General features: G+C 55.9%; 8 protein-coding genes across 8 annotated transcripts; 3 read left to right on the top strand and 5 right to left on the bottom strand.

Annotated features, from left to right (window-relative positions):
* Positions 1-470: 470 nt before the first annotated feature.
* N7459_008031 (uncharacterized protein) lies at positions 471-1,832 on the top strand (the record flags this gene model as incomplete). Its single annotated transcript, XM_056947199.1, has 1 exon — positions 471-1,832. The coding sequence occupies one exon, from the start codon at positions 471-473 to the stop codon at positions 1,830-1,832; it is 1,362 nt and encodes a 453-aa protein (XP_056796709.1).
* A 709-nt stretch (positions 1,833-2,541) lies between these two features.
* Positions 2,542-9,705, bottom strand: N7459_008030 (putative THO complex component (Rlr1); the record flags this gene model as incomplete). Its single annotated transcript, XM_056947198.1, has 2 exons — positions 2,542-4,783; positions 4,844-9,705. 2 exons carry the CDS (start codon positions 9,703-9,705, stop codon positions 2,542-2,544), a joined length of 7,104 nt encoding a protein of 2,367 aa, XP_056796708.1.
* A 665-nt stretch (positions 9,706-10,370) lies between these two features.
* N7459_008029 (putative nucleoside-diphosphate-sugar epimerase) lies at positions 10,371-11,509 on the bottom strand (the record flags this gene model as incomplete). The annotated part of the gene is made up of 3 exons (XM_056947197.1): positions 10,371-11,167; positions 11,224-11,429; positions 11,487-11,509. 3 exons carry the CDS (start codon positions 11,507-11,509, stop codon positions 10,371-10,373), a joined length of 1,026 nt encoding a protein of 341 aa, XP_056796707.1.
* Positions 11,510-12,054: 545 nt separating this feature from the next.
* On the top strand, positions 12,055-12,489 carry N7459_008028 (GFA family protein; the record flags this gene model as incomplete). Its single annotated transcript, XM_056947196.1, has 1 exon — positions 12,055-12,489. The coding sequence occupies one exon, from the start codon at positions 12,055-12,057 to the stop codon at positions 12,487-12,489; it is 435 nt and encodes a 144-aa protein (XP_056796706.1).
* A 221-nt stretch (positions 12,490-12,710) lies between these two features.
* On the bottom strand, positions 12,711-14,597 carry N7459_008027 (retromer subunit VPS17; the record flags this gene model as incomplete). Its single annotated transcript, XM_056947195.1, has 3 exons — positions 12,711-13,582; positions 13,646-14,099; positions 14,166-14,597. 3 exons carry the CDS (start codon positions 14,595-14,597, stop codon positions 12,711-12,713), a joined length of 1,758 nt encoding a protein of 585 aa, XP_056796705.1.
* Positions 14,598-15,051: 454 nt separating this feature from the next.
* On the top strand, positions 15,052-17,778 carry N7459_008026 (mitochondrial elongation factor MEF2; the record flags this gene model as incomplete). Its single annotated transcript, XM_056947194.1, has 1 exon — positions 15,052-17,778. The coding sequence occupies one exon, from the start codon at positions 15,052-15,054 to the stop codon at positions 17,776-17,778; it is 2,727 nt and encodes a 908-aa protein (XP_056796704.1).
* Positions 17,779-18,167: 389 nt separating this feature from the next.
* N7459_008025 (GTPase-activating protein GCS1) lies at positions 18,168-19,751 on the bottom strand (the record flags this gene model as incomplete). Its single annotated transcript, XM_056947193.1, has 4 exons — positions 18,168-18,584; positions 18,657-19,445; positions 19,553-19,621; positions 19,710-19,751. 4 exons carry the CDS (start codon positions 19,749-19,751, stop codon positions 18,168-18,170), a joined length of 1,317 nt encoding a protein of 438 aa, XP_056796703.1.
* A 714-nt stretch (positions 19,752-20,465) lies between these two features.
* N7459_008024 (uncharacterized protein) lies at positions 20,466-21,776 on the bottom strand (the record flags this gene model as incomplete). The annotated part of the gene is made up of 3 exons (XM_056947192.1): positions 20,466-20,804; positions 20,864-21,440; positions 21,574-21,776. 3 exons carry the CDS (start codon positions 21,774-21,776, stop codon positions 20,466-20,468), a joined length of 1,119 nt encoding a protein of 372 aa, XP_056796702.1.
* Positions 21,777-22,251: the final 475 nt, after the last annotated feature.

The following is a 22,251-nucleotide window of genomic DNA, read 5'->3' as shown; positions in this document are numbered from 1 at the left end:
TGTGATAGCCTCGCTCCATGCATCCTTTGGTCCCTGACCCATTGTGGATCGCTGCCCAATAGGCCCGTGAACCCCTATAGACAGAGTGAATCAGGGACCTTATCGTGGCGTCGCCCTCGTACTTTAGCTACGCAGCCTGCTCGACTGAACACAGTCTCACTTTCACTCTTCGCTGCGCCGTTCGATCGGCGTTCGACTGCATCCCTCGTTTCCACCCCCCGCATGCCAGCGCGTCGTACGGACAACGCGCTCTGCTAATTTTGGCGGGACGTCAAATCTGAGCATCGCTTTGCTCGGAGGTATTTCCACTGCGTTGTGTTGTCGCCGCAGTTCCACCTCCCCCTTCACCACGCCGGTCCAAGAGAAGAGTACTCGCGTACTAGAGCTGGTGGTGCACTGGATTGCATTCCCCCGAGCATTGTTTCTCAATTCATTTGAGCAGTGCCAACATCGACACACCATCACCCACCATGGAGCGCAAGCTCTCTCAGAAAGCGACCCGGATGCGCCAGCGTCTAACATTCAGTCGCAACAACCAAGGACGCAATCGCGCTTCGACCATGAACAGCTCCGAAACAGCCAGCAATACACCCAGCAGTCGTCCTCGTTCCTCGACCACGCCCGACACATCCACCCCGGCCGAGAGTGCGTGGGACAACGCGGACGCCACCCGCTGCTACACCTTCACAGACGAGCCGGGATACTTCCGTCCCCCTTCGCCATTGATTGACCGGCAATTGATCGAAGAGGACTTGGAAGACAACGTGAAACACGCATGCGCACTGCTGGTGCAAAGCGTCGACCGCGGTGTCCCTATGTGGCCTCCTCTCCAGTCCGAAGTCCAACCCAAGTATTCAGTGGAAGAGAACATGGCACACGCTTTGACTGGTGAAACAAGGCATGGCCAGGACCAGCCCCAGCATTCATTCACCCACCTCTTGCCTCCAACGGCCCTGGACACCGCGATCCGCGTCTGCAAGAGCCAACACGACTCCGGCGTGGCGATGAGCTTCCACTCCGTTGGCCATCCAAGCAAGACAAACCCAACCAGCCTATCCGCCTCGATAGGCCACGGCCGGTTCTATGGCAAACGGCAGCCCACATCACCATCCGCCAAAGAATCCTTCGACCGCGGCCGAGCCCGCGGACACAGCTTCGCCACCGATACACCCTCCCTCCGCTCTCGAACCCCATCCCAGTCCCGCTCGCGCTCATCCAGCCCAGCGTTATTCCCCTACAGCCCGCCGCAGCTCAATGCGCAGTGGACACCTTCCAACGACCACGATTCAGAACCGCTCGACACACCGCTCCCAGAAACAAAGACCGCCTCGTTCCTCGGCGTAGAGGGCACGACCTGGCCCCGCGCGAGTCTCGACCTTCCACGCCCCCGCGAGCACGATGCCCGCATGACATCCGCCCCAGGCACATCCACGGGCCCTCCAGCATCCAGCCCTGCACCACGCCGCTTCTACAGCACGCGCCAGGCGCCCCGCAAACGGACCAGCGAATGGCCCGCCGCCGAGCTCGACAGTAGCAGCCGCGACTCACTCGCGGATTACGGTGGTCTCGCCACAGACTCCCTCGTCCAGCCACCGCACGACTTCCCCTTCCGACCCTGGACGGGCCAGGACGCCCGCCCCTTCCAGATGGCCGGCGTCGAGAGCCACGAGAACGTGTACTCGATTGTGATCCCCGCCGAAACCGGGCCGCGGCATCGCCGGAAGCGAGCCTCGCATCTGTTGAAGAAGTTGGCCGGACTGGGGATGCGGCGGAAAGAGGGTGAGACGTCGGAGGGTCGGAGGGTTGGGAGGGCGGTGGCGGTTGCGGGGTGATGATGACCTTGATGATGACCATGATCATTTTGCGGTTTCCTTGGTAGGATGAGTTGAAAGCGTGGGCTCCGGTGGCGCATGAATAGGGGTTCGTTTTCTCTTTTCTTGTTTCATAGCCGATTGGTCGTGTTTGGTGTATGTCGATATCCCCTTTGCTATATGCAAAAGCATTTCATTCTGGGTCAAGGTACTGCCCGCCGCGCCTATTTGAAGGTAGCGGGATCACGCTTAAATCTGTCATTGCTAGATGTAGATGAGCGATATGGTCGCCTTTGGGAGTGGTCGTTGGAGTAATTCTACCTACTCTTTCATAGTCAATGGAAATAGACAGTTCTAGACTTTAGATCGAAAGCGACTTGGTGGAGTTGGAACTATAAGATCAAACCTTGGTTCGGGTTTCGCCGAACCACCCGTAGAGACAACGTCGGGTCAACTCTCTAACTACAGGAGACCGCGAGATATGATCTCCAGAACCAGCTGCTTATGACATATTGATATTGTATCGATCCACAGGTTATGGTGCTAGATAGCAACGGGAAGAAATGAGAGGTACAGAGTGTATGATCCCAAACACCGGCCAGGATGCAGCTTGTAAGAAAACAATTAGGAGATAGGAAACAGGGGAATATTTTTGAAACAAAAGAAAGGCGTCACATCAACACCACTGACCACCCTTCTTCACATCGGGCATTCGTTTATAGGGCTGAATTCACGCTCCTCGCCGAGGACGTTTGTTCTCGCTTCCCATGCGTGGACCGCGCGGGTTTCCATCGCCACCGGCGTTTTCTTCGGGGTTGGGACGTCCGCGCTTGCGGTGGCCGGAGCCGCCACTGTCACGGTGATGCTCGCGATCACGGCCGCGGTCTCCGCGACGTTCACGCTCCCGGTCCCGGTTCTCGGACCGGTGGCTACCTCGGTCCCCGCCTGCGCTCCAGCGCCGAGGGGGCTCATCACCAGGCAAGAGCGGAGGAGGTGGTGGAGGTGGTGGAGGAGGCGGCGCTCCCATTGATGACGATGGGCGGGGGCGGCCTTCGTTCTCGTTGGCCGTGCTGGTGCTCGGAACAGAGGCGCCCATGTCCGGCGGGCCATCGTCACGGTCACGGCGGTCTCGGCGTCTCATCTCTTCGCGCGAGTTCTGGCTTCGGCGCAGGGACTCACGAGATTCAGGGTGGCGTTCTCGGTCCTTCTCTTCCCTACCAGCACCTCCACCAACATCACTCCGGCGGCTGCGTTCGCGGTCTCGACGATCTTCACGTCGATTACTGCCACCGCTGGCGCTAGCATCCTCGCCGCGACGTTCACGGTCTCGTTCACGGTCACGAGGTCGCTCACGATCCCGGTCGCGTTCATTGTTATTGCGGGTTGAACGGCGAGCGTCAGGTGTAGTGGTAATCGTATCGTCTAGCAGGTCTCCTCGTCCACCTGCTTGGTTGCGAGATGGGCCTTCATCTTCGGCACCACCAGGGCCTGGCAGTTGACGAGCTGACATTTGAGGCGAACCGGTTGCGATATTGGATTGGCGGTTGGCACCCCGCCCGCGAACAGGCGGCGAGGGGAGACCTCTGTCGGCGGGGCTGTTCGTCTGTTGGAGCATATTGTTGATTCCAGCAAACCGTTTGTCTCCGCGGCCACGCTCGCCAACAGGCCCGCGACCTCCTGATTGTTGGTTAGACCCGCCACGTGGACCCGACGGAGGTGTCATGGTAGCTGATGGGCCCGGCTGGGATGTCTGCATTGCGGCGAGTCGATCCGGATGTATGCCTGAAATTTCAAGGCTCTCGGCGGCGGCAGGAGGCGCAGCAGCAGGAGGCTGGTCTGGGCCAGCACGTCCACTTTGTCGGCCAGGTCCTGTCGGGACTTGACGTTCGGGTGTTGGCATCCTGCCATTACTACCACCTGGACCAGGCGGTGCCCCGGAGACGTTACGCCCTCCACGGTTTCTGCCTCGGGGTCCGGACGGGATATCATTTGGAGATTCCAGTGGACGTAAACGCCCGTGGTTCATATCCGGGGTCATTCCAGCATCCCTAGGGTCACCACCGATACGGTCACTGCGGGGGCCTCTAGGGAAGTCGCCATGACGTGGAGCCCCTTGAAAGTTGGCAGGCCGACGATCCTCAGGGAATCGCTCAGGGCGATTGGGCAAATCGGAACGTGGTGGAGAGAGGCCTCGTTGAGGATAAGGTCGCCGGTCGTCCTTCTCGGGTCCACGACGAGGACCGTCACTAGCTCGGTCGGGGTACTCAGGCATGATTTCACCACGCATAGGTGGTTCGCGGCCATGGAAGGGTTCAGGCCGTAGGCGTCCAGGACGATCAGAAGGCCAGTCCGGTTCTCGTGGAAGACGGCCTTCACGATAAGGTGGCCCACGCATCGGATCGTCGAGCGGAGGTCTCATACCAAATTCGCGATCACGGTCACTGAGACGTCCATGGCCCCGAGGCTCACCACCAGGTCCATCGAAGTTGCGGGCATGTTCAGGAAGTGGATGGCGGGTGCGTGGATTGAAGTCATGAGGTCTATCTCGCCGGTCTTCAATCAAGTCAGGCCGTGGAGGCAATCTGCCATCAGTCTGTCGTGGACGATGGGCTTGTTGGCGCGGGTTAATACCGGAGACAGAGCGTTCTGGGTCTGGTCGCTTCGGAAGATCGGCATGGCGTCCTGAATCTGGCGCACGAGAACTTGGCCGAGATCGCACCCTCGTCTCTCCTTGGCTACGCTGTTCTGATGGTGGGCGGTCACCCAAGGTCCCCTCCGTGGCCGTGTCCATGGTTGTCGAGTCTGTCGTTGCCACTGTAAGTTCGGCTTGTGAGCCGGTCGACTCTGCAGTCTGCAAATGTTCCTCTTCGGCCTCTCTCAGAGAGGCCGCATCTGTCATCTTGGCATCCTCGATCTCACCGTCTTCAACCTCGATTTTTCCTGAAGTATCTGGTTTCATCGCATCCGCAATGCTGATGGTTGGTGTGTTAGTCGATGAGCGATACTTTATTCAAGGTGATGTGGTGACTTACTCTGGACCTCTGGGCTTGAATTCAGGTGCCGCGGCATTCAACGACGCCGGGGTTGAGGGTCGTGGTTGCGGAGTTCCGGGGGGCTGAGAGCCGGCCTTTGCCTGCCCACCGTCAGGTTGAGCTTTGACCAAGTTGAACGCTTGTGGCAGCATCCACTTCTTCTCGCGGCGGTTGAGATCTCCAATGAGTGAGGCGGCAGGGATTTTGACATCGTCTCTCTCGTCATTCTTGCTGAGTGTGTTGACACAGGCGAGCATGTCACGGCCGATCCAATTCACCGCCGGGAAATGCTGAACGACTGCCTTCAGAACACTAATCGCATTGCGGATATGCATGTATTCGCCTCCATTGAGACAGATTTTGAGCGCACTGGAGAAGAGTCGGTGCCACTTATAGAGCAGGCGACGGAAGTCCTCAAACTCCAAAAACATTGTCGGTATCCCTTCCGGATCAACATTCTTCGCAAAGCCGGGCAGGTCTCTCTTGGCGCCAAATGCTTCCTTCTCGTACACGGCCTTTTCGGCATGCCAGCGGCTTAGGTCGCGGAGAATCTCATTGAGGAAACGTCCTAGATTGTCGGCTTCCTTCGAGGTGCACATGAAAATGAGCGCCGTGAGTCTTTGTTCGCGGAAAAGCTGATCAAGAAGACCGACAGTCCGGAAATTGGGAGTCCCGGAGCTGTGCAGGAACTTCAGCATCTTGAAACAGAAGAAGGCATCGATGGGTGATAGCAGTAGTCGGGGAATGAAGCATTGCTCCAGCAAGGCAACGTTCAGAGCGTCGTGCTTGAGGCGCATGCCGGCAAACCAGCGGTCTTTCTCCTTCTGTAATCTACCTCGTGTCTCGCCGTAAGCCTTCAAGTGGTATTTGTTCTCCTCCAGAATTCGATCTTGAAGTTGTGTGAGCTGCCTCTTATCCCGCTCTTTCCTTTGTGCGCCGAGCATGCTGAGATCAGACCGATCATTATTGATGGCCATCACTCGCCGCTTCAGACGTCCCATCTCATCTTCGTAGGATTTTGCAGGGATATGAAGGTCGTAAAGAGATAGTTGCCAGAATGTTGCGTAGAAATGCACGCCCACAACTTCCCAAGTCTCGGCAGATAATACAGACTTGACATTGTCCATCAAATCTTGCATCACCGGATTTGACGCCCACGGGCCAGGAGTGGTAGGAGAAGCAACGGTGGGCAGCTCTTCCTTGTCGACATCCATGCCTCCCTCGGCCGAATTGTCTTCTGGTTTGACTGGCGCCTCTTCGTCATCAGCAGTGTCCATTTTACGGTCGCCATTAGGCTGCGAGGCAATTTCCGGTTTCTCCGTTGTTTCTTTAGCGGAGGTTTCCATCTCCACCTTCGACTGTTCGCCATCGGTAATCTTGCGGGATACGCTGGCACGTCGGATCCAGAAGGCAATTTCGGGTTGAATGCCGAAGTCCTTGATCAAAGAGGCAAAGTCGGGCACAAAAGAGTCAAACTCGTCAATTGACAAGTTGCTGCGAAGTAGATCTAGATATTGGGTGAGGATGCGGTGAATCTCGTCAAAGATATTGCCAAGCAATTTGAGTTCAGAAGACGACTCATTGAAGACACATGTCAGTCGCTCCTGCGCAATTGCGACAAGGAGCTGACCAGCCAATCGGGCATTGGTCAGCGACTTGATCAGCCGTTTCGATGTTATGCCCGATTCATGTCGCTTATCGAGCAATTGCAGGATGGTTTGTGACTGGAGAACTTCACCGCCTGCCATGGCCTGAATCTGGGCATCGTTGAAGTTGTTGTCGGTGATGATGCCGGCCATTGAGCTGATCAACTGCTCCAGCACAATGAGGTCGGTTGAGTTGTTACGACGCAGCTGCTCTACAACGTACTGCAGTAGTGGAGTCGGGTCCATGACTGAATAGCGTTTAAAGGTTCGACCAGCGAAGGTAGCCAAAGCGTTAAGCCAACGACTAGTTAGCAAACCACCTTCTTGCACGCGGCTTCTTCCCTTTTGACCAAGCGAGTTGATAAGTGACCAAGTTAGGATGTCGTAACCTAGATAGGTGAAGTAACGTGCACACTCGACAACGACTTCGATCAGGTTCTCGTAGGATTCAATCTGACTGATGGCGACATTGATGACAATACCAGGGTTAGCGTAGGCAATCTTGGCGAGCGCCCGAGCCATCGGCCGAATATTGGTCTTGCTGAGCCGCTTCAAAACGTCTTTGGTCTCTGCTCTGGCCTGATCGAATGCGGACTTGATGTCCGGCAATCTTGATGTTTGTCCAGAGTACCATTCTGCGTACATGTTGTACCGGACTTCGCGAGGGAAGAAGCTAATGAGATCAAAGACTTCGTTGACCACACCAGGATTGGCCTTGGTCAAACTGACGGAAGGCAACAAGATACGCTTGCAGAGATCCCTCCAGCGTTCTCTGTTTTCTTGCGATGCATCAGTTGCCAAACTATCTTTGCCAATTCGAGCAAGTTTGGTGAGTAAACTCGCATCTTGTCCAATCTTGTGACCGGAGAGATTGAGGAATGAAGAGCAAAGAGCGAAAACATCATCAACCGACTGACAAATGGGAATGTTGTCTGCCCAGTCATCCCAATAGAAGCGGTAATCAATGCCTTCGTTGGTGTCTTCCTTGTCTAGTTGAGCCCATCGCAGCACCCGTCTCGAGGGTGGTTGCATAAACCGAAGCTGACCCTTAGGCACCCCAGACTGGTCTGGGCTCAAAATCTGCTGCTGGCCGGGAAATTCGTCCATAGAAGACAAAGGACGTAGCCGGTTATATACCTTGCTCAGTGAGTGGTGAAGGATGCGATGGATAAATTCAGGAAGTTCAGGGTAGCCGTCCATCAGCCAAGGAAATTTGCTGATGACAAACAGAGATTCGGGGATGGCACCAATGGCAAGAAGACTCTTGAGTAGCAATACTTTCTGGTCAGAGGGATCAGGCAAGTCATCCTCGGGCTTTGAAGAAGCCTGCTTGTCGGCATCCTGATCCTTGGATGGAGTAGCCACACGCGACTCCGAGTCGCGAAGTCGAGGCGTCGGGAGCGTGTCATCAGAGAGTGCACCGGCCAGCATCAAGGCGTTGATACCTCCCCCTGGCCGCGCCGCCTTCTCTCTTTCCGCTTTCTCTGACATCTTCTCTGTCTTCAAAACATCCATGGAATCATCTGGTCTCCAAAGATGAGCGTAGAGGTCACGGAGAGAGAGGAAGCCCACTTTGATGAGCAGGGCTGCGAGGTAGATCAAATTGTCTGGCAGAACATCGGACTTGGAACGAGCTGACGAAGAGTAGAATCGCAGCTTGAATCCTAGAAGTTGTGCTGCGACCCGGTTGCCCTTTGGTGGCAATGTTCCAGTCTCTTCAATCCATGTTCGTGTAGCATCTTGCTCTTCGGCAGGACCATTGACTTCTGGAAGAGCTCTCTGTTTTTCCTCCTCGGATAACGGCTTCTGGCCAATCTCAAAGAAAGCACGAATGCCGACTTCCCTTACTCGGTCCCAGAACTGTCGATCCCGCTGCTCATTTGATTGCATTATGGCGGCCCGCTCTTCATCGGTTGTGGCCCAGCCTGCCGAGCCGGGAAGCGCCCAGTTAGGCAGCCCCGAGTTGTAGCAAGCTATCTCCGAGCTGCGGAGCTGATCTTCCTTGGGCCACCAGGAGCTAGCTCGAAGCAGTTTCACAAAGAAACGATATTGCTTGACAAGTACTGCAGCAAATACGTCCAGTGTGACATCCAGCACGCGGCCAACATCCATGTCGAATGCGCCAATCATGGCCTTGACTCGCTCAAATGTGTCCTCGACCACTTCACTCGTCGGGGGCTCGTTACTGCTCGTGGTAAATAGTTCTGTGAGGAGCTTGGAGTAGCCCTCGGATTCTTCGCGCAACAAGTTGTAGTTAGATTGCCGGTAGAGTTGATTGGTCTGCTTGCGAATACCCATGCGCGCAAAGGTGTCGCGAACCAAACCCAACGACTGCAACAGAGGAGTATCAAGCTGAAGACGCATGAGCGATGGAGAAATCGCAGTCGCGAAAACCAGAGGTTTGAGTGCGGGATTAGACGTATCGGCATCCGTCATGATTGAAAGAGTGTCGAGGAACAGTGAGCGTGGGTCCAGCTCGGCATCGGTCGTTTTCTCCCCGTCACCTTCCATGTCCACATCTTGCAGAGCGGCTGTTTCACCGACAATATCCTTGACTACTGTACCTGCCTCAGACGGCGATAAGCGCCCATAGATTGCAGATCGAATGAGCTCCTGGTAAACTGAGGCTAGTCGAGGCAGATCTTGTTGTGAGAGCGCTGCGGAACCTTCCTCCACGACTTTATTCTTCCCTGTCGACAACCATTCCTCAACAGCAGCATCCGTAACATACTCGTAGTCATAGGGAGGAGGTGGACCGGAAGGACGACTAGTAGTCGCCTCGGAGCCAGCCCGAGGCGTAGGCTGCGGCTGCTGCAAGACCGGAGTGTTTGGGGCAGGAGAGGGTGTAGGCTGCGCCGCAGCAGCCTCGCCATTAGGTTGCGTAGTCCCAGGGCCTTCCTTGGGTTGAGTAGGGGGAGGAGGGGACATTGCGCCTGGTTCTCTCTGTTGCGAAGTGGAAAAATTCTGTCTGTCATAGGACCCACGGCGGGGGTTGTTTCGGCCACCAGCGCCTCTATTCGATTGTCGGCGAGATCCATCACGTCCATCATGTTGGTCTCGAGGCGGACTGGATTGATTCCCAGAGGGGCCATGATGTTGCGCCATGTTGAGCGTGCCGGGCCGATGAGGAGAGGGTCGCAGGCCGTCGTTGTTTGCCGAGTCGCCAGACCATGAGCGCTCGGTACGCTTCCTCTTGCCACCCTGCCCAGGCGCCATAGCGTGGTAAGGGCTGCGTTAGACGCAGAGGGCGGAGACAGTAAGTTGGGATGCCGGAAGGTTGCAGCTCATGGGGTTAATTCTGCGGGAGCGAGGGAGTGGTCGTCAGCAATTGAGACGAACAGAACTTTTCACGTGCACAGAGCCAAAGAAGCCACAAGGAATCTTACCAACCAAGCAGCTTCATGAAGAAGAGAGCTAAGGGGTGTGCGGAGCGCAGGTGCAGGATGAAGGTGAAAGGCGACGGCAGGAAGCTTGTTCGGAGAAGATGGACCCCAGTAGTGCCTGAGGTGTCGAGGACCGCCCATTCACGAGTAGCGGCACCATCTATACACATAGACACAGAGACCCACTCAATTCATTGATCATTTGGTGAGTTTAATCACTTGTTATTTCAATTATAATTCAATGGGTCTTTTTGATTGTATGCTTACTCTGTATCTTAGAGACTAGGGAATTCACAGTTTGTCTCAGGCGTGAGTGAGGGATTATTAACTGATGACCTTCGCTTTAGTAACCTTTTGTGTACATATACGTAAATTTTATTATGCTGGAGTAACGACATAGGTTTCTTCGCTCATTTTCCACCCACAACTGTGACAATTCCCCGACATGACTAGCTTACGGTGCTCTTATCATACCTGGGTAGAAAGAAAGGAAGTCCATCACAGTCCCAGTTCCTTGGCCTCAATCGCAACAATATCCGGAATCAGATCAATCAGCTTGGGTTGCTTCGGCTCCCATCCAAACAGCTTGCGAGCCCGAATAGCATGACCACGGGAGTTAGAGCCCCAAGCATAGACACCAGGGGACATTATCTCCGTGGTCTGCTTGTCGTCCAAAGACTCGACTTCCGGAGATTGGATATACTTCTGGTCAAAAGCAGCCTGGGCAACAGCGCGCTGGATGTCACCCCAGACAAAAGAGCCATTCTCAGCTAAGTAGTATCCCTCGTCGTTCCAGGTAGCCTTGCCACCCCCAGCAGCGGCAGCGTCACCCAAAGCAAGGTAAACGTTGCTCAAGTCCTGGACATGGACCTGATGCCATACATTCTTTCCATTACCAACCAAGAAACCTTTGCCACGTTTCAAAACGAAATGGCTCAGAAGGTAGGCCTGAACACTCCTGGTGTTACCAGGGCCACGGCCAGGTCCGTAGATAGTAGGTGGGCAGACGACGGCAGTGCGGATGGCGGACGGGTTAGGCTTGCTCGCACCGATGATAATCTCATCCACGTTGCGGTGAAAAGCATCTTCGGGAAGGTTGACGAGCTCGCTGACACCTTCCCAGTCGTTGTACTCCTTGGGGCGCTCAATGCCGTAGGAGTGAGCACGCTGATCCTCAACGGTCAGAATACCAGTGCCCGAGGTGTGAATCAACCACAATGGGCGCTCTGGTGTGTGGTGCTGGGCACCCTTAGCAATAGCCTGGGCGGCCGCAACATGGTCGCAGTCGGCAAAGTCTGAGGAAGTAGATCAGTCAGCGTGCAGTTGAAAGCACGGCATTTTGGCATCTTACGGAAAACAATGTCCGCGTTTTTCACCTCCTCCTCGATGGTATCAGATGAGTTCAGGTCGCCGTGGACAACCCGGACTTTGGGGTACTTGCTCGTAAGCTGAGCGGCCTTATCCTTGTTGCGAACCAGGGCCGAAAGTTCCCAGTCGGGGTGGGCAGCGGCAATGGTGTAAAGACCATCACCGCCAATATAGCCGGTAACGCCAGTTCTATATAGGCAATATTAGAGCGCTGTCAAATGAGTTGGATGGTTGGGGATGACGAACAGGAAAACCTTGGGGGGAGCCATTTTGCAAGGGGAAATAGAATAAGCGGCGGGGGAAGACGATGGTGAAGGAATGAGAAATCCCGTTGAAGTTAGACAGCAGCTTCGGTACGACGTGCGATTGCTTTCAAATCAGCTACTCGATTCAGAAACTTGGGCCGAGATGGATCCCCGAGTGGCAAAGAGTGGGGGTGTAATTGGAGGCTTTTGATGTCAGTTCCCGAGCATGGAATCGCGCAAAACGTGCCTACCTACTCCGTAACTCATCCGGAAGAGTGGGAAAGACTCGGTTTCTATGATGCTAATTCGTGGAATTGAGGTCTGTAAGCACCCAGCAACCAATCGACAGTAACGTGTGGTACTGCTACTGTACAGTATAGTTCGTTAACTTTGCTGCTGCCCCGCATGATGTCGACCCGCTCGGTCGTGAACTCATAGTTAACAAATAACTTGTTGAGAACCAACTCTGCGCACCCAACTGTGGCGTGCGCAACGAGTAACTCAACAGCGACTCGGAGCACGAGCGCATCCCCGATATACCTACCCACTGGCATTCTATCCCAGTCGCCATGACGTCTGGAAGCTGCGCGTGCCGCTACATCCGCTACATCACCACCATCGCTCCGACCGAGCTGGTCAACTGTCATTGCGTCGAGTGTCGCAAACAGGCGGGCGCACCCTACCAGTCTTGGGTACACTTTCCCATCGACTCTATTCAGTGGCAGGCGAATCCGACAGTATGGGAGTCGAGTGAATCCGCCTCGCGCAGCTTCTGTCCACGCTGCGGATCGACTCTTACAATGAACTTGAAAAACGATGCCTCAAATGTGTCTGTGGCGGCTGGTACGCTGGATGATGTGAAAACCCAAGTTCCCCATCTGGTTGCTCATATATTCTTACGGGAGAAAGCGTCTTGGTTCGAGGTGCCGAATGATGGCGCGAAGCGATGTGAAGAATGGACCTGCACAATGGAGGATGTGGGGCAAGTAGACGACGAAGGATGAGAGGAAGCAGTAGTACACGAGTGGAGAGTCTCAAGTTCGATGGAGGGGCATAGTAGTTGATTCAGAAAATAGTGGAACTGGAAAGAAAAGCATTGGAGAAGACCATGAAAAAGGCCCATAGACCTAACACACATGACAGCACAACTTATACGGCAACAAAGGGGAATCACGGCATCGTGTCCAGGCTACATGTACAGCATCAAAACAATCGGGCGAGCTCATCAAAAAGTGCTGGTGGCCAAGCGACTGGCGGCATTGCGCGCATCCAGTCGGTCGTCGTCATCCTCCGGGATGGAATCAACCTGGCTGGTAGCACGCACACGGCCTGGGCCGGACTCCGGGCGGTTCTCCTCGCTCTCCTCTTCATCATTGACATTCGAGGTGGTGAAGCTGCCGCTCATGCTGCGACCCATGCTGTCAACGCGACGGGGAACACCGCTCCAGGCGTCGCCTTTCGGGCCTTGGCTCGAAACAAGATTCGATCGGCGTGTAGCAGGGTGTGCTTCGCGGCCCAGCCGGCTCAAGCCACCAGAGGCATCAATGGCACGGATATCAGGCCGAACGCTCTCCAATGTCGCCAGAGTTCGGCGCTCCGCTTCAATTTGTCGCAGGGTATATTCGCGCAAGCTGAACAGAAGATCACCGGTGGTTCGATCAAACCACCGGCGTTTCTCCTGGAGCAGGTTCGTGGTGACACGCTGAGTGCGTTTCGTCAGGTAGTCCTCATGGTTCTGCGCCTCCTCGAGGGCATTGATTGCCTCGTCGACCTTATCCGAGCGAACAGATGAGCTCACTTTTAGTCGATCGGCGGCCGCGCGTTTGCTCCGGGCACTCTGCTGGGCCTGCAAGAGTTCTCGAAGCAAAATGTGGCGGTTGGTCAGGGTTTCCTTCACAATAAACGCATCTGACGAGTGATAGCTCAAGGGCTCTCCCAAGGTCGTGGCCTCCGCCGTAGCCTGGACGGCATGAAAGTCACCCACGGTCTGAATAATCTTGCCAAGCTTGCGATAGGCCGCCCCCAGGCCGGGATGGGTCTCTTGTACGTGCATCTGACCAAGCTTCACTCCAAAATCAGCCTCAGCCAATCCAAGTCCTAAGATCGTCAGTTTCGACACTTCCAAATCGGGGTCCATAAGGTGTTGTCTAAATAGCGTACCTCGACGAGCCTTGACAACGCGGTCGACTTTGTGACTCGAGTCCATTGATCCCAGATAGAACATCTTTACAGCTGGACGGGCAGCCTGGAGCTCAGGTGTGTCATCTGGCGGCGGCGCAAACTGCTTCAGCATCTTGCGACGCACTCCAGTAGCCGGCTGCTTCATCCGAAGCACAGGACTGTAGCCGAAATCACTTTCGACAAAGAGCACTACTTCATCATCCTGGATGAGGACCTCATTGCTTAGCACGGCATTGAGCCACCGCTGCATGGCCGCTTTCACTCGGATTTCGTCCTCGTCGGTTCCTGCACCGGCCGGAGTGACTGGCGGTGGCACAGCGGGAACAAGGGCTTCCGGGTTGGCCGAGATCAGGTGGTCGGCGAGTTTCGTAAATTCGGAGTGAGTTCGGCGGACATCACGGTACTGGGTCGTGCGGAATTTGGGGATGTTGGTCTATATCGAGAAATCACAGTCAGTCGTTGTCGAAGCGCATCTGTTTCTGTCATAGAATCGACCCACGTGGACATCGAAGCGAAGGATCGGGTCCTTCTTGCCCGTCCGTTCCAGGCCAGTGATCTTGGCTTGGATTTTATAAGCGGGCGCTGGTGGTCGTGAATTCTGCCTCGCCCCGGTTTGGTACCGCGCCGGCAACTGTGACCGCTGCTGATCTGGGGTTGGGGATTGCTGCGCAGCGAATGGAGACTGCTCCACAGGATAGTCCGGGTCCCCTATTTGCGCACTTTGCAGTTGCGCAGAAAGATCCGGGGACTGTGGTGCAAGTCCATGTCTGCTGTCCGCATGCTCCGTTGTGTGATCCTGGCCAGCTAAAGGGGACGACGGAATATCGCTGTTGCCGGAGGCGGGGAACGTGGCTCGGTCAGCGCGCGGAGAGCCCCAGGGCGAACCGTCGGTAGGGTGATCTGGGTCATGGGAAATGGCCGAGTAGTCCATCTTGGCTGGGATGGGATGTAAGGAGTATCCTCACGGGGATTGAAGGGGCGGGAGCTGCTAGGTCATAGTAGGCGTCAGTATTAATGGCTGGGGATCGACCCCCACAGTAACGGCCAGCTAGCTCCCACACAGCCCGGGCAGGCAGAGACGTACCTCGAACAGCTTTAGTGAAAGAGACAAATAACACTTCAGAGGCACATAGCCGATCAATGAATCAAGAGTAGAGCCGGAATGGCCCAGTCGCACTGACCGAGTGAGATGGAAGTGGGAGCGAGTTGCGTATGAGCGAACAGGAATGCGGCTGCCAAGCCTTCCCGACAGCAGCTCCGCGATTCCTTTTTCCCGTCCAAAGATCGCCTGCCATCGGGAGAACTACAGATTTCCCATGTCCAATTCCTCTTGAACTGCAAAATTACTCACATTGCATGGGAGGCCTCCGTGCTCTCCGTGGGAAATGGCTGTGGCTCCTCTATTGCGCTTTCCCCAGTCGGGGACGCGCTGGATGGGCTACCTTTGTAGGACGCCCTGTAGCCCCGTGAAGAGGCATATCTGCCCCAAATCCTTGCAATTGAAAATTCAACAAGCTCAATGCTTTTCTACTTCCCTTCCAAGATGGCAAGGCGAAGCTCTGGGTCGAACACGCAATATCGGAATCATCGCGCATATCGATGCCGGCAAGACTACAACCACGGAGCGCATGTTGTTCTACAGTGGCTTCACTCGTCGCATCGGTGATGTTGACGAAGGCTCAACCGTCACAGACTTTCTTCCCGCCGAGCGTGCGCGCGGTATCACCATTCAGTCAGCCGCGATTACCTTTCATTGGCCTCCCGGAGAGGCTGATGGTCAACGCGACTCTCAAGATCCGTCTTTGCCACGGTCCGCAATGTCACATACGATCAATCTCATCGATACCCCTGGGCATGCAGACTTCACATTCGAAGTCATGCGGTCCTTGCGCATTCTAGACGGCGCTGTCTGCATTTTGGATGGCGTTGCTGGGGTTGAGGCCCAGACCGAGCAGGTCTGGCACCAGGCCAGCACGTACCGAATCCCTCGAGTCATCTACGTGAACAAACTGGACCGTGACGGCGCAGCATTTGGCCGCACAGTACGAGAAGTGAGCTCACGCTTGTCTGTGTATCCGGCCGTCTGCCAAATCCCCTGGTTTGAAGGGGGCAATGGGGCTTTCGTTGGTGTGGCAGATGCAGTTAACCTCCAAGGGCTGCGGTGGAACGAAGGAGAAGACGGTCGCACCGTAAAGATGATGGATCTTGAGCAATTGGAGGCGGAAGAACCATCTTTGGCGCAGGAGCTACGACGGGCACGGGTTGCTCTGATTGAACTCCTCAGTGAGCAGGATGAAGCCATTGTGGAGAAATTCTTCGAGTGTGAGGAAGACCACCTTGCTCTTTCCCCAATGGACATTGTCGACAGTCTCCGGCGGTGCGTTCTCGACCAAATGAGCCGAATTGTGCCCGTCTTCGCGGGCGCCAGCTTTCGGAACATGGGTGTTCAGCCTCTGCTAGACGCCGTGGTGAATCTCCTCCCCAGTCCCCCAGAGGCGCCAGATCCAGAGGTTAGCATCGGAGGTGTCAAGGGCGGGCTTCGCCCATTACTATCGGGTGATCTGATCATGGAACAAAGCGAAAAGACCTCTGTTCCGGCCAAAGGCAAGAAAAAGAAGAAGTCTTCTCTTCAGACCGACCCTAAAGACGCGATATCGAAACTGCAGAGCTGTGCACTGGCATTTAAAGTGGTCAACGATGCCAAACGTGGTGTGCTGGTCTATGTACGAGTATACTCTGGTTCTCTTGACCGGAACAGCCTGCTATTCAACACAAACTTGTACCTTTCGGAAAGGGCACCACGTTTGTTGAAGATGTATGCCAATGAGGCTGTGGAAGTGGACTCGATTCCTGCTGGTCATATTGGTGTCGTGGTTGGACTCAAGCATGCTCGGACTGGCGATACTCTCGTGTCCTACACAGGAAACAAGGCTACACCACCTGAGCCATTGACCAGTCTTCAGCTGCGCCCGATTGATGTGCCACCGCCAGTCTTCTTCACTAGCGTTGAGCCGCATAGTCTGAGCGAAGAGAAGCGGATGCAAGATTCCCTCGCACTGCTCCTGCGTGAGGATCCCAGCCTACATGTCAGTGTAGATGAAGAATCAGGCCAAACTCTTCTGAGCGGTATGGGTGAGCTACACCTCGAGATTGCCCGCGATCGTCTCATCAATGACCTCAAAGCGAAGGCATCCATGGGTCGCATTGAGATCGGATACCGTGAATCCGGGCTGGGTGCGTCCACCGCCATCACCAAGATTTTCGACAAGGAGATCGCTGGGCGCCGAGGCAAAGCAGGTTGCACTGCCGTCGTGGAACCTGTCAACGGTGAAGACGTCTCAGATGCCACGGATGAAGACACCATTCAAGCTGAGACTCTTGACGGGAACCAAATTATCATCCGCGCGCCAGGCTTGCAACTCGATCGCACGTACAGGGCCGACGAAGAGACCAGTCCTCTCTTACCACCCGGCATGGACCCAGCAGCTCTCCGCGCAGCCCTACAAAACGGCGCGTTGGCAGCGCTCGCCCGCGGTCCTCAATTCACCTTCCCAATGCACAACACACGGGTCACACTCACCATCGACCCAGCAGAGCATCTTTTTGGCAACGACACGACCACTTCTGCTCTCTCCGCTGCTGCACGCCAGGCCACCTATGCCGCGCTACGGGATCTCCTTGCGGGCCCCGGAACGGTCATGATGGAGCCAGTCATGAACGTCATCATCAGCGTCGACGAAGCCAGCCTCGGCTCAGTGGTCCATGATATTTCCTCTTCGCGGGGTGGACATATCCTCTCTCTGGATGAGGATATGCCTGCGGCCGGGTCTGCCTTAGCTGAAGACTCTCTACCTCCTATCGACCCCAGCCGTGTGTACGCACCCCGGGATCCATTCGAGGCGCCTTCCATCGGTGTGGAAATTCCCGTTTCGACATCACGCCAGCGCACTATCACCGCCAAGGTACCTCTGAAGGAGATGGTCGGTTACTTGAAGCACCTGCGCAGTTTGACTGCCGGCCGTGGCACGTTTGTCATGAGTGTGGATCGGTTTGAGAACATGTCTAGCCAGAGACAAAAGGCTGTACTTGCAGAGCTGCGTGGTGGGTTCTAATTTCGCTCGACGACCACCCAAATGTGTATGGTGCATCTTTTGGCGTACATGTATATTACTTATTTCATATTTGCATCTTCTGCAATGTACCAATCAATGTATAGTCACTTCAATCCATGGAAAAGATTCCTGGACTGCCTCTGTTTCTGTCATCATGTAGGAGCCATATTGGACATAAAGCAAGGCGAGAACGAGGACCGCTTTCTGCAGCTGCCCGTCCGTTCCAAAGCAAAGGAAACCAAGTCGTTCAATGAGCGAGGTATATAAGTCAAAAGGACATGCCACAGAATAAACACAACACCGAACACAACTCATGGAATCTGGAACCTGCCCACCAGGACGCACCCAATATGAAAGAATAACCCAGACATGCGCATATACACTATATACTACCAGTTATCATCCCAGTCGTCCTTGCCCTTGGTCGTGGACGATGTTGTGCCACCTTCGCTAGCTTCTAACCCAGATGAAACATGGGTCTCGCCGGCAGTAGCAGTCGAGGAAGAATTGCCGAATGATGAGGCGGGTCCAGGGCCCTTTCGCATAGCTGCCGTGCCGATGACATCGGACCGCGAGCCGCTGCGTCGGTGGCCGGAGTTCTGTTGCGATCCCAGGGATGAGAAGTCATCCCAGAAGTCTCTGCGTTCAGGTTCGACACGGCCGCGCTGACCACCGGGGCGGCTTTCGTCGCCCCCTTCGACGAAGCGGTTGAAAGAGTCTGCGGCGCCGCGCGCACCGGCTTGTAAGTTCTGACCCCAGTTCGCGGCCTGAACGCGGGCCTGCGCAGCAAATTCCGACTCGGAAAGCTAGATATCACACTCGTTAGCGTGAGCTCGCTTGGCAAAGCGCCTGAAGAGGCATCAGAGACGGCGACGTACCTGCTTCGCTGTAGGTTGTAGATATGAATCGTTCACGGTCTTCGCGCCCTTTCCGACAGTCGACGCAAACCACCCAAATCCTTTACTCAAGGAGCCCATGGGATCTTTCTGGAAGTCATCAATGGCATGACCACCGCCGCCGCCACCACCACCCCATCCCCCAAACCCTCCAAACCCTCCAAACGGCGAGGACCGACGGTCCCCCGCAGAGGACTGGGGCATCCCACCTCCAAACCCAGTAAACTTCCCACCCTGCGACGGAGGCAGCGCATCCGACCGCGAGGCATTATCATTCCCCAGCTTTGCAAAGTATGCCTCATTCTGCTCTTTCTTCGACGGCAGCCCGCCGCGCTGGCCATCCAGCGACCGCATCGACGACGCAGCCGGCGACGCCGTGCGCGCGCCGCCCGTCACGGCCGCCCCTCCACCACCGAGACTCCTCGGCGTGCTCGACCGTGACGCATTGCCCGCGTTCTTCTTCTCCTGACCCGGCACGTACTCGCGGCCGTCGGCCTTGCACGACAGCCGTTCCTTCCACTCCTCGCCCACGTCGCCCTCGTAGCGTTCCTTGATCGTCGAGTCTTCAAAGGTGCGGCCCTCAGAGACGGTCACCGCGTGTGCGTCGTAGAAGGACTTCCACGGCTCGTTGCCGCCCAGCTCCATGCGCTGGATCTCGGCGTGCTTGAAGGCGTCCATGGTGATCGAGCGAACGAAGGAGATGTGCACGCCCAGTCCGCGATGTGTACCCGCGCAATTGAGACAGATGAAGGTGCCGAATTTCGGGGAGGCCTGGTCGATTGTGTGCCCATGGGGCTGCCGTTAGCTGGTTGTCTGCGGGGGGTTGGCTGAGGGTCGCGTAGGCAGGAATAGAGTCATAGGAGGTAGGAGGGACACACCCATTGAGGCGATGGTGCACCACAGTCGCAGCATCTGTCATTTCCGTTGGTTTTGGAGATCTGGAGGAGCTGGAGGTCCCGGTGTGCGGTGTTAGTTGTCTGACGTTGGCCGTTCAGGGTCCCAACCGTGGGGAAGGGAAAGGGGCGCGCGGCGCACCTTTGTCTTCGTCTCCGGGTCGACCTCCCACATGCGAGACATGACGGCGAACTCTGTACAAGGTGTTCGTCACAATTGGGAGCGAAGTGTGTGGCCAGTCCAAGGGAGAGGCTGAGCGGACTCGGCACCGCAAGTCAGGGTGTTTCTGGTTTGGGTGCCTAACCCCTATTTCAAATGCTCCACCACGGTCGCGCAATGCAGATATACGACCGAACTCGATCAATTTTTGCAGACAATAAGCGGATCGACGGCGGGCTTATAGGTTGAGGTTGTTTGTTCGAGCCAACCGGCGAAGGATTGTATTGTTTTGTCCGCTGATCGGCAAGGGTCGCCCCCCCCCCCAGCCTAGCGTCATCGCCAAGGGTGGCACGGCACTATACAAGTTCGAGGCCGCACGTTGATCTACGGAATGGAGCCGGGGCAGATCGTCATCAGGTAGTTAAATGGGTGCTAAGATACAGTACAGAAGGCAAAAAGTCGTTAAGGATGGAGGCATCAGCAAGGATTGCTCTCCAACATGGACGTATGTTCCATGTCATCCGTAAAAAAAAAAGGAAAGGTCATCATCACACCCTCATCGCCACAGATTCGCTGCGAGAGCACTGGTCAAGTAGCTAAGATATTTCCTAGCGATCTGGGCTTTACCCTCAGGACGCTGTGATCATATCCATCAGACGGTCCTCCTTCGAGTCCTCTTCACATACCCTTCCAAGCCAATCAGCGAGCTATCTGCGGCGGAAAAGTTTCGGTGGGCATTTAAGCCTCAGTAGGAGCAGCCTCGGCAGCGGGAGCGGTGTTCTCCTCAGCCGGAGGGTTGGCCTCCTCATACTTGTCGGCGGCGTCGTTCACATCGTCTTCCTTGCCGGGGCTGTCAATGGCAACCTTGACGGCAATGGTGCGACCGTCGATCTCCTTGCCGTTCATCTCGCTGACGGCCTTGGACTGGAGCTCCTCGGAGGCGAGGTTGACGAAGCCGAAGCCACGGGTCTTGCGACGCTCATTGCGGGCCTGGAGCTTCTTGATCATGAAACGGGGGATCGGACGCAGAGCGACCTTGGCTGAGACCGGCTGGTATTCGACGAAGATTTCCTTGAGCTGCAGAGATAACAAGTCAATAAAAGCCGGGTCCAATCATGACCGGAAGAGAAACACACCTTGTCCTCGGTCAGGTCGTAGGGGAGGTTAGCGACCATGACCTTGGTCTTCGACGGGATACCATCCTCAGGAGGGCCACGCTGCTTCTGGGGGCGCGCGCGAGGCTTGGCCTGCTGCTTGGCTCCCTCAGCGCCGGCAGCCTCGTTCTCGTTGGTGGTCTCGGCCAAAGGAGCCGGGGTGGCATCGGTTGCCTCGGCGGGTTCCTGGCCCTCCTGGGCCTGCAAATTCTCATCAGCATCTTGAATCGTCATGGAGGGGAGGGATAAAAGACATACACCACGACCACGAGCAGGGCGACCGCCACGGCCACGAGCGCGACCACGGCCCCGACCCCGACCACCAGTTCGCTTGCGACCTTCGTTGCCGCTGGCGCCCTCACCGCCACTGGCAGCACCCTCCTTGGCCTCAGCCGGCTCAGGCTTGCGAGCCAGCTGCACCGACACCTTGCGCGACAGGATCTCCTTGCCAGAAAGGCCCGCAATGGCCGCAGTAGCTTCGGCAGCAGTGGCGAGATCCACAAACGCGTATCCAACGGGACGGTTGGTGCGGGGGTTCACCGGGATCGAGGTGCTCTCGCTGCATTTCCGAGTTAGTGTCGGTGGATAACGCCAGTAGTTTGAAGTGGGCATGAGACCAGCTCCCGGGGTGCAACAGAAGCTTTATCCCAGTCCAAATCCACGTGAAATATCCCCATCCAGTAACAACTTACATGGTGTAGGTCTTGAAGAACTCCTTGAGCTCCTCCTCGGTGGTCGCATAGGCGAGGTTCCCAATGTACAGACGGCGGCCCTCATCCGCACTGGCGGCAGCCGCATCGGTGGCCTGAGCCACAGGAGCGGTGCCGTTGGCGTTAGGGGCTTCGTTGATAGTGGTCGAAGCCAGGTTGTCAGTAATGGTATCGGCGGCAGACATCTTGACGGGTAGACACAGAAAGGTTCGTCGGGAGGAACTGAACAATTTGCGTCAACAAACAGAGGGGGGTGTTTGCTGGTGTCTGGAAACTTGACGAGGGGGAGCGTTGAGGGAAGGAGCAGGGTAGCTTGGTGCCCTAGATACCGGTTGAATGGGGGGGGGGAGAAGAGATGGGATGGAGAGAAAGTTGTGACTCTTGGAAAGAAGGGAAGGAAGAGAGAAGGAGACTGGATGGAGGAAAGGAGGAGGCGGTGTGCGCTAGTGCTTGTTGGGGGGGGGGGGGGGGGGGAGGCAAAGCAGAAGAATGAGAGATCTGGACTCGCGGGGAGTCAGTGGGCGTCTCGGTGTGATTTTGGGGGGGTTGAATGGGGGTGGTCGGCAGCACTTGGGCACCCTTTTGGGCACTCCCTGGGGGGCTGGCTTAGGGGTGAATTAGACGCCCCCCGTTCACTACTGGACCTTGTTCTCCCAAGTG

Source organism: Penicillium hispanicum, assembly GCF_028827665.1.
Source record: "Penicillium hispanicum strain IBT 35686 chromosome Unknown utg000007l_segment0_segment0, whole genome shotgun sequence".
In the NCBI taxonomy this organism is placed as follows: Eukaryota; Fungi; Ascomycota; class Eurotiomycetes; order Eurotiales; family Aspergillaceae; genus Penicillium; species Penicillium hispanicum.
Note: the sequence above shows the minus strand (reverse complement) of the source record. Positions and strands in the feature narration are given on the sequence as shown.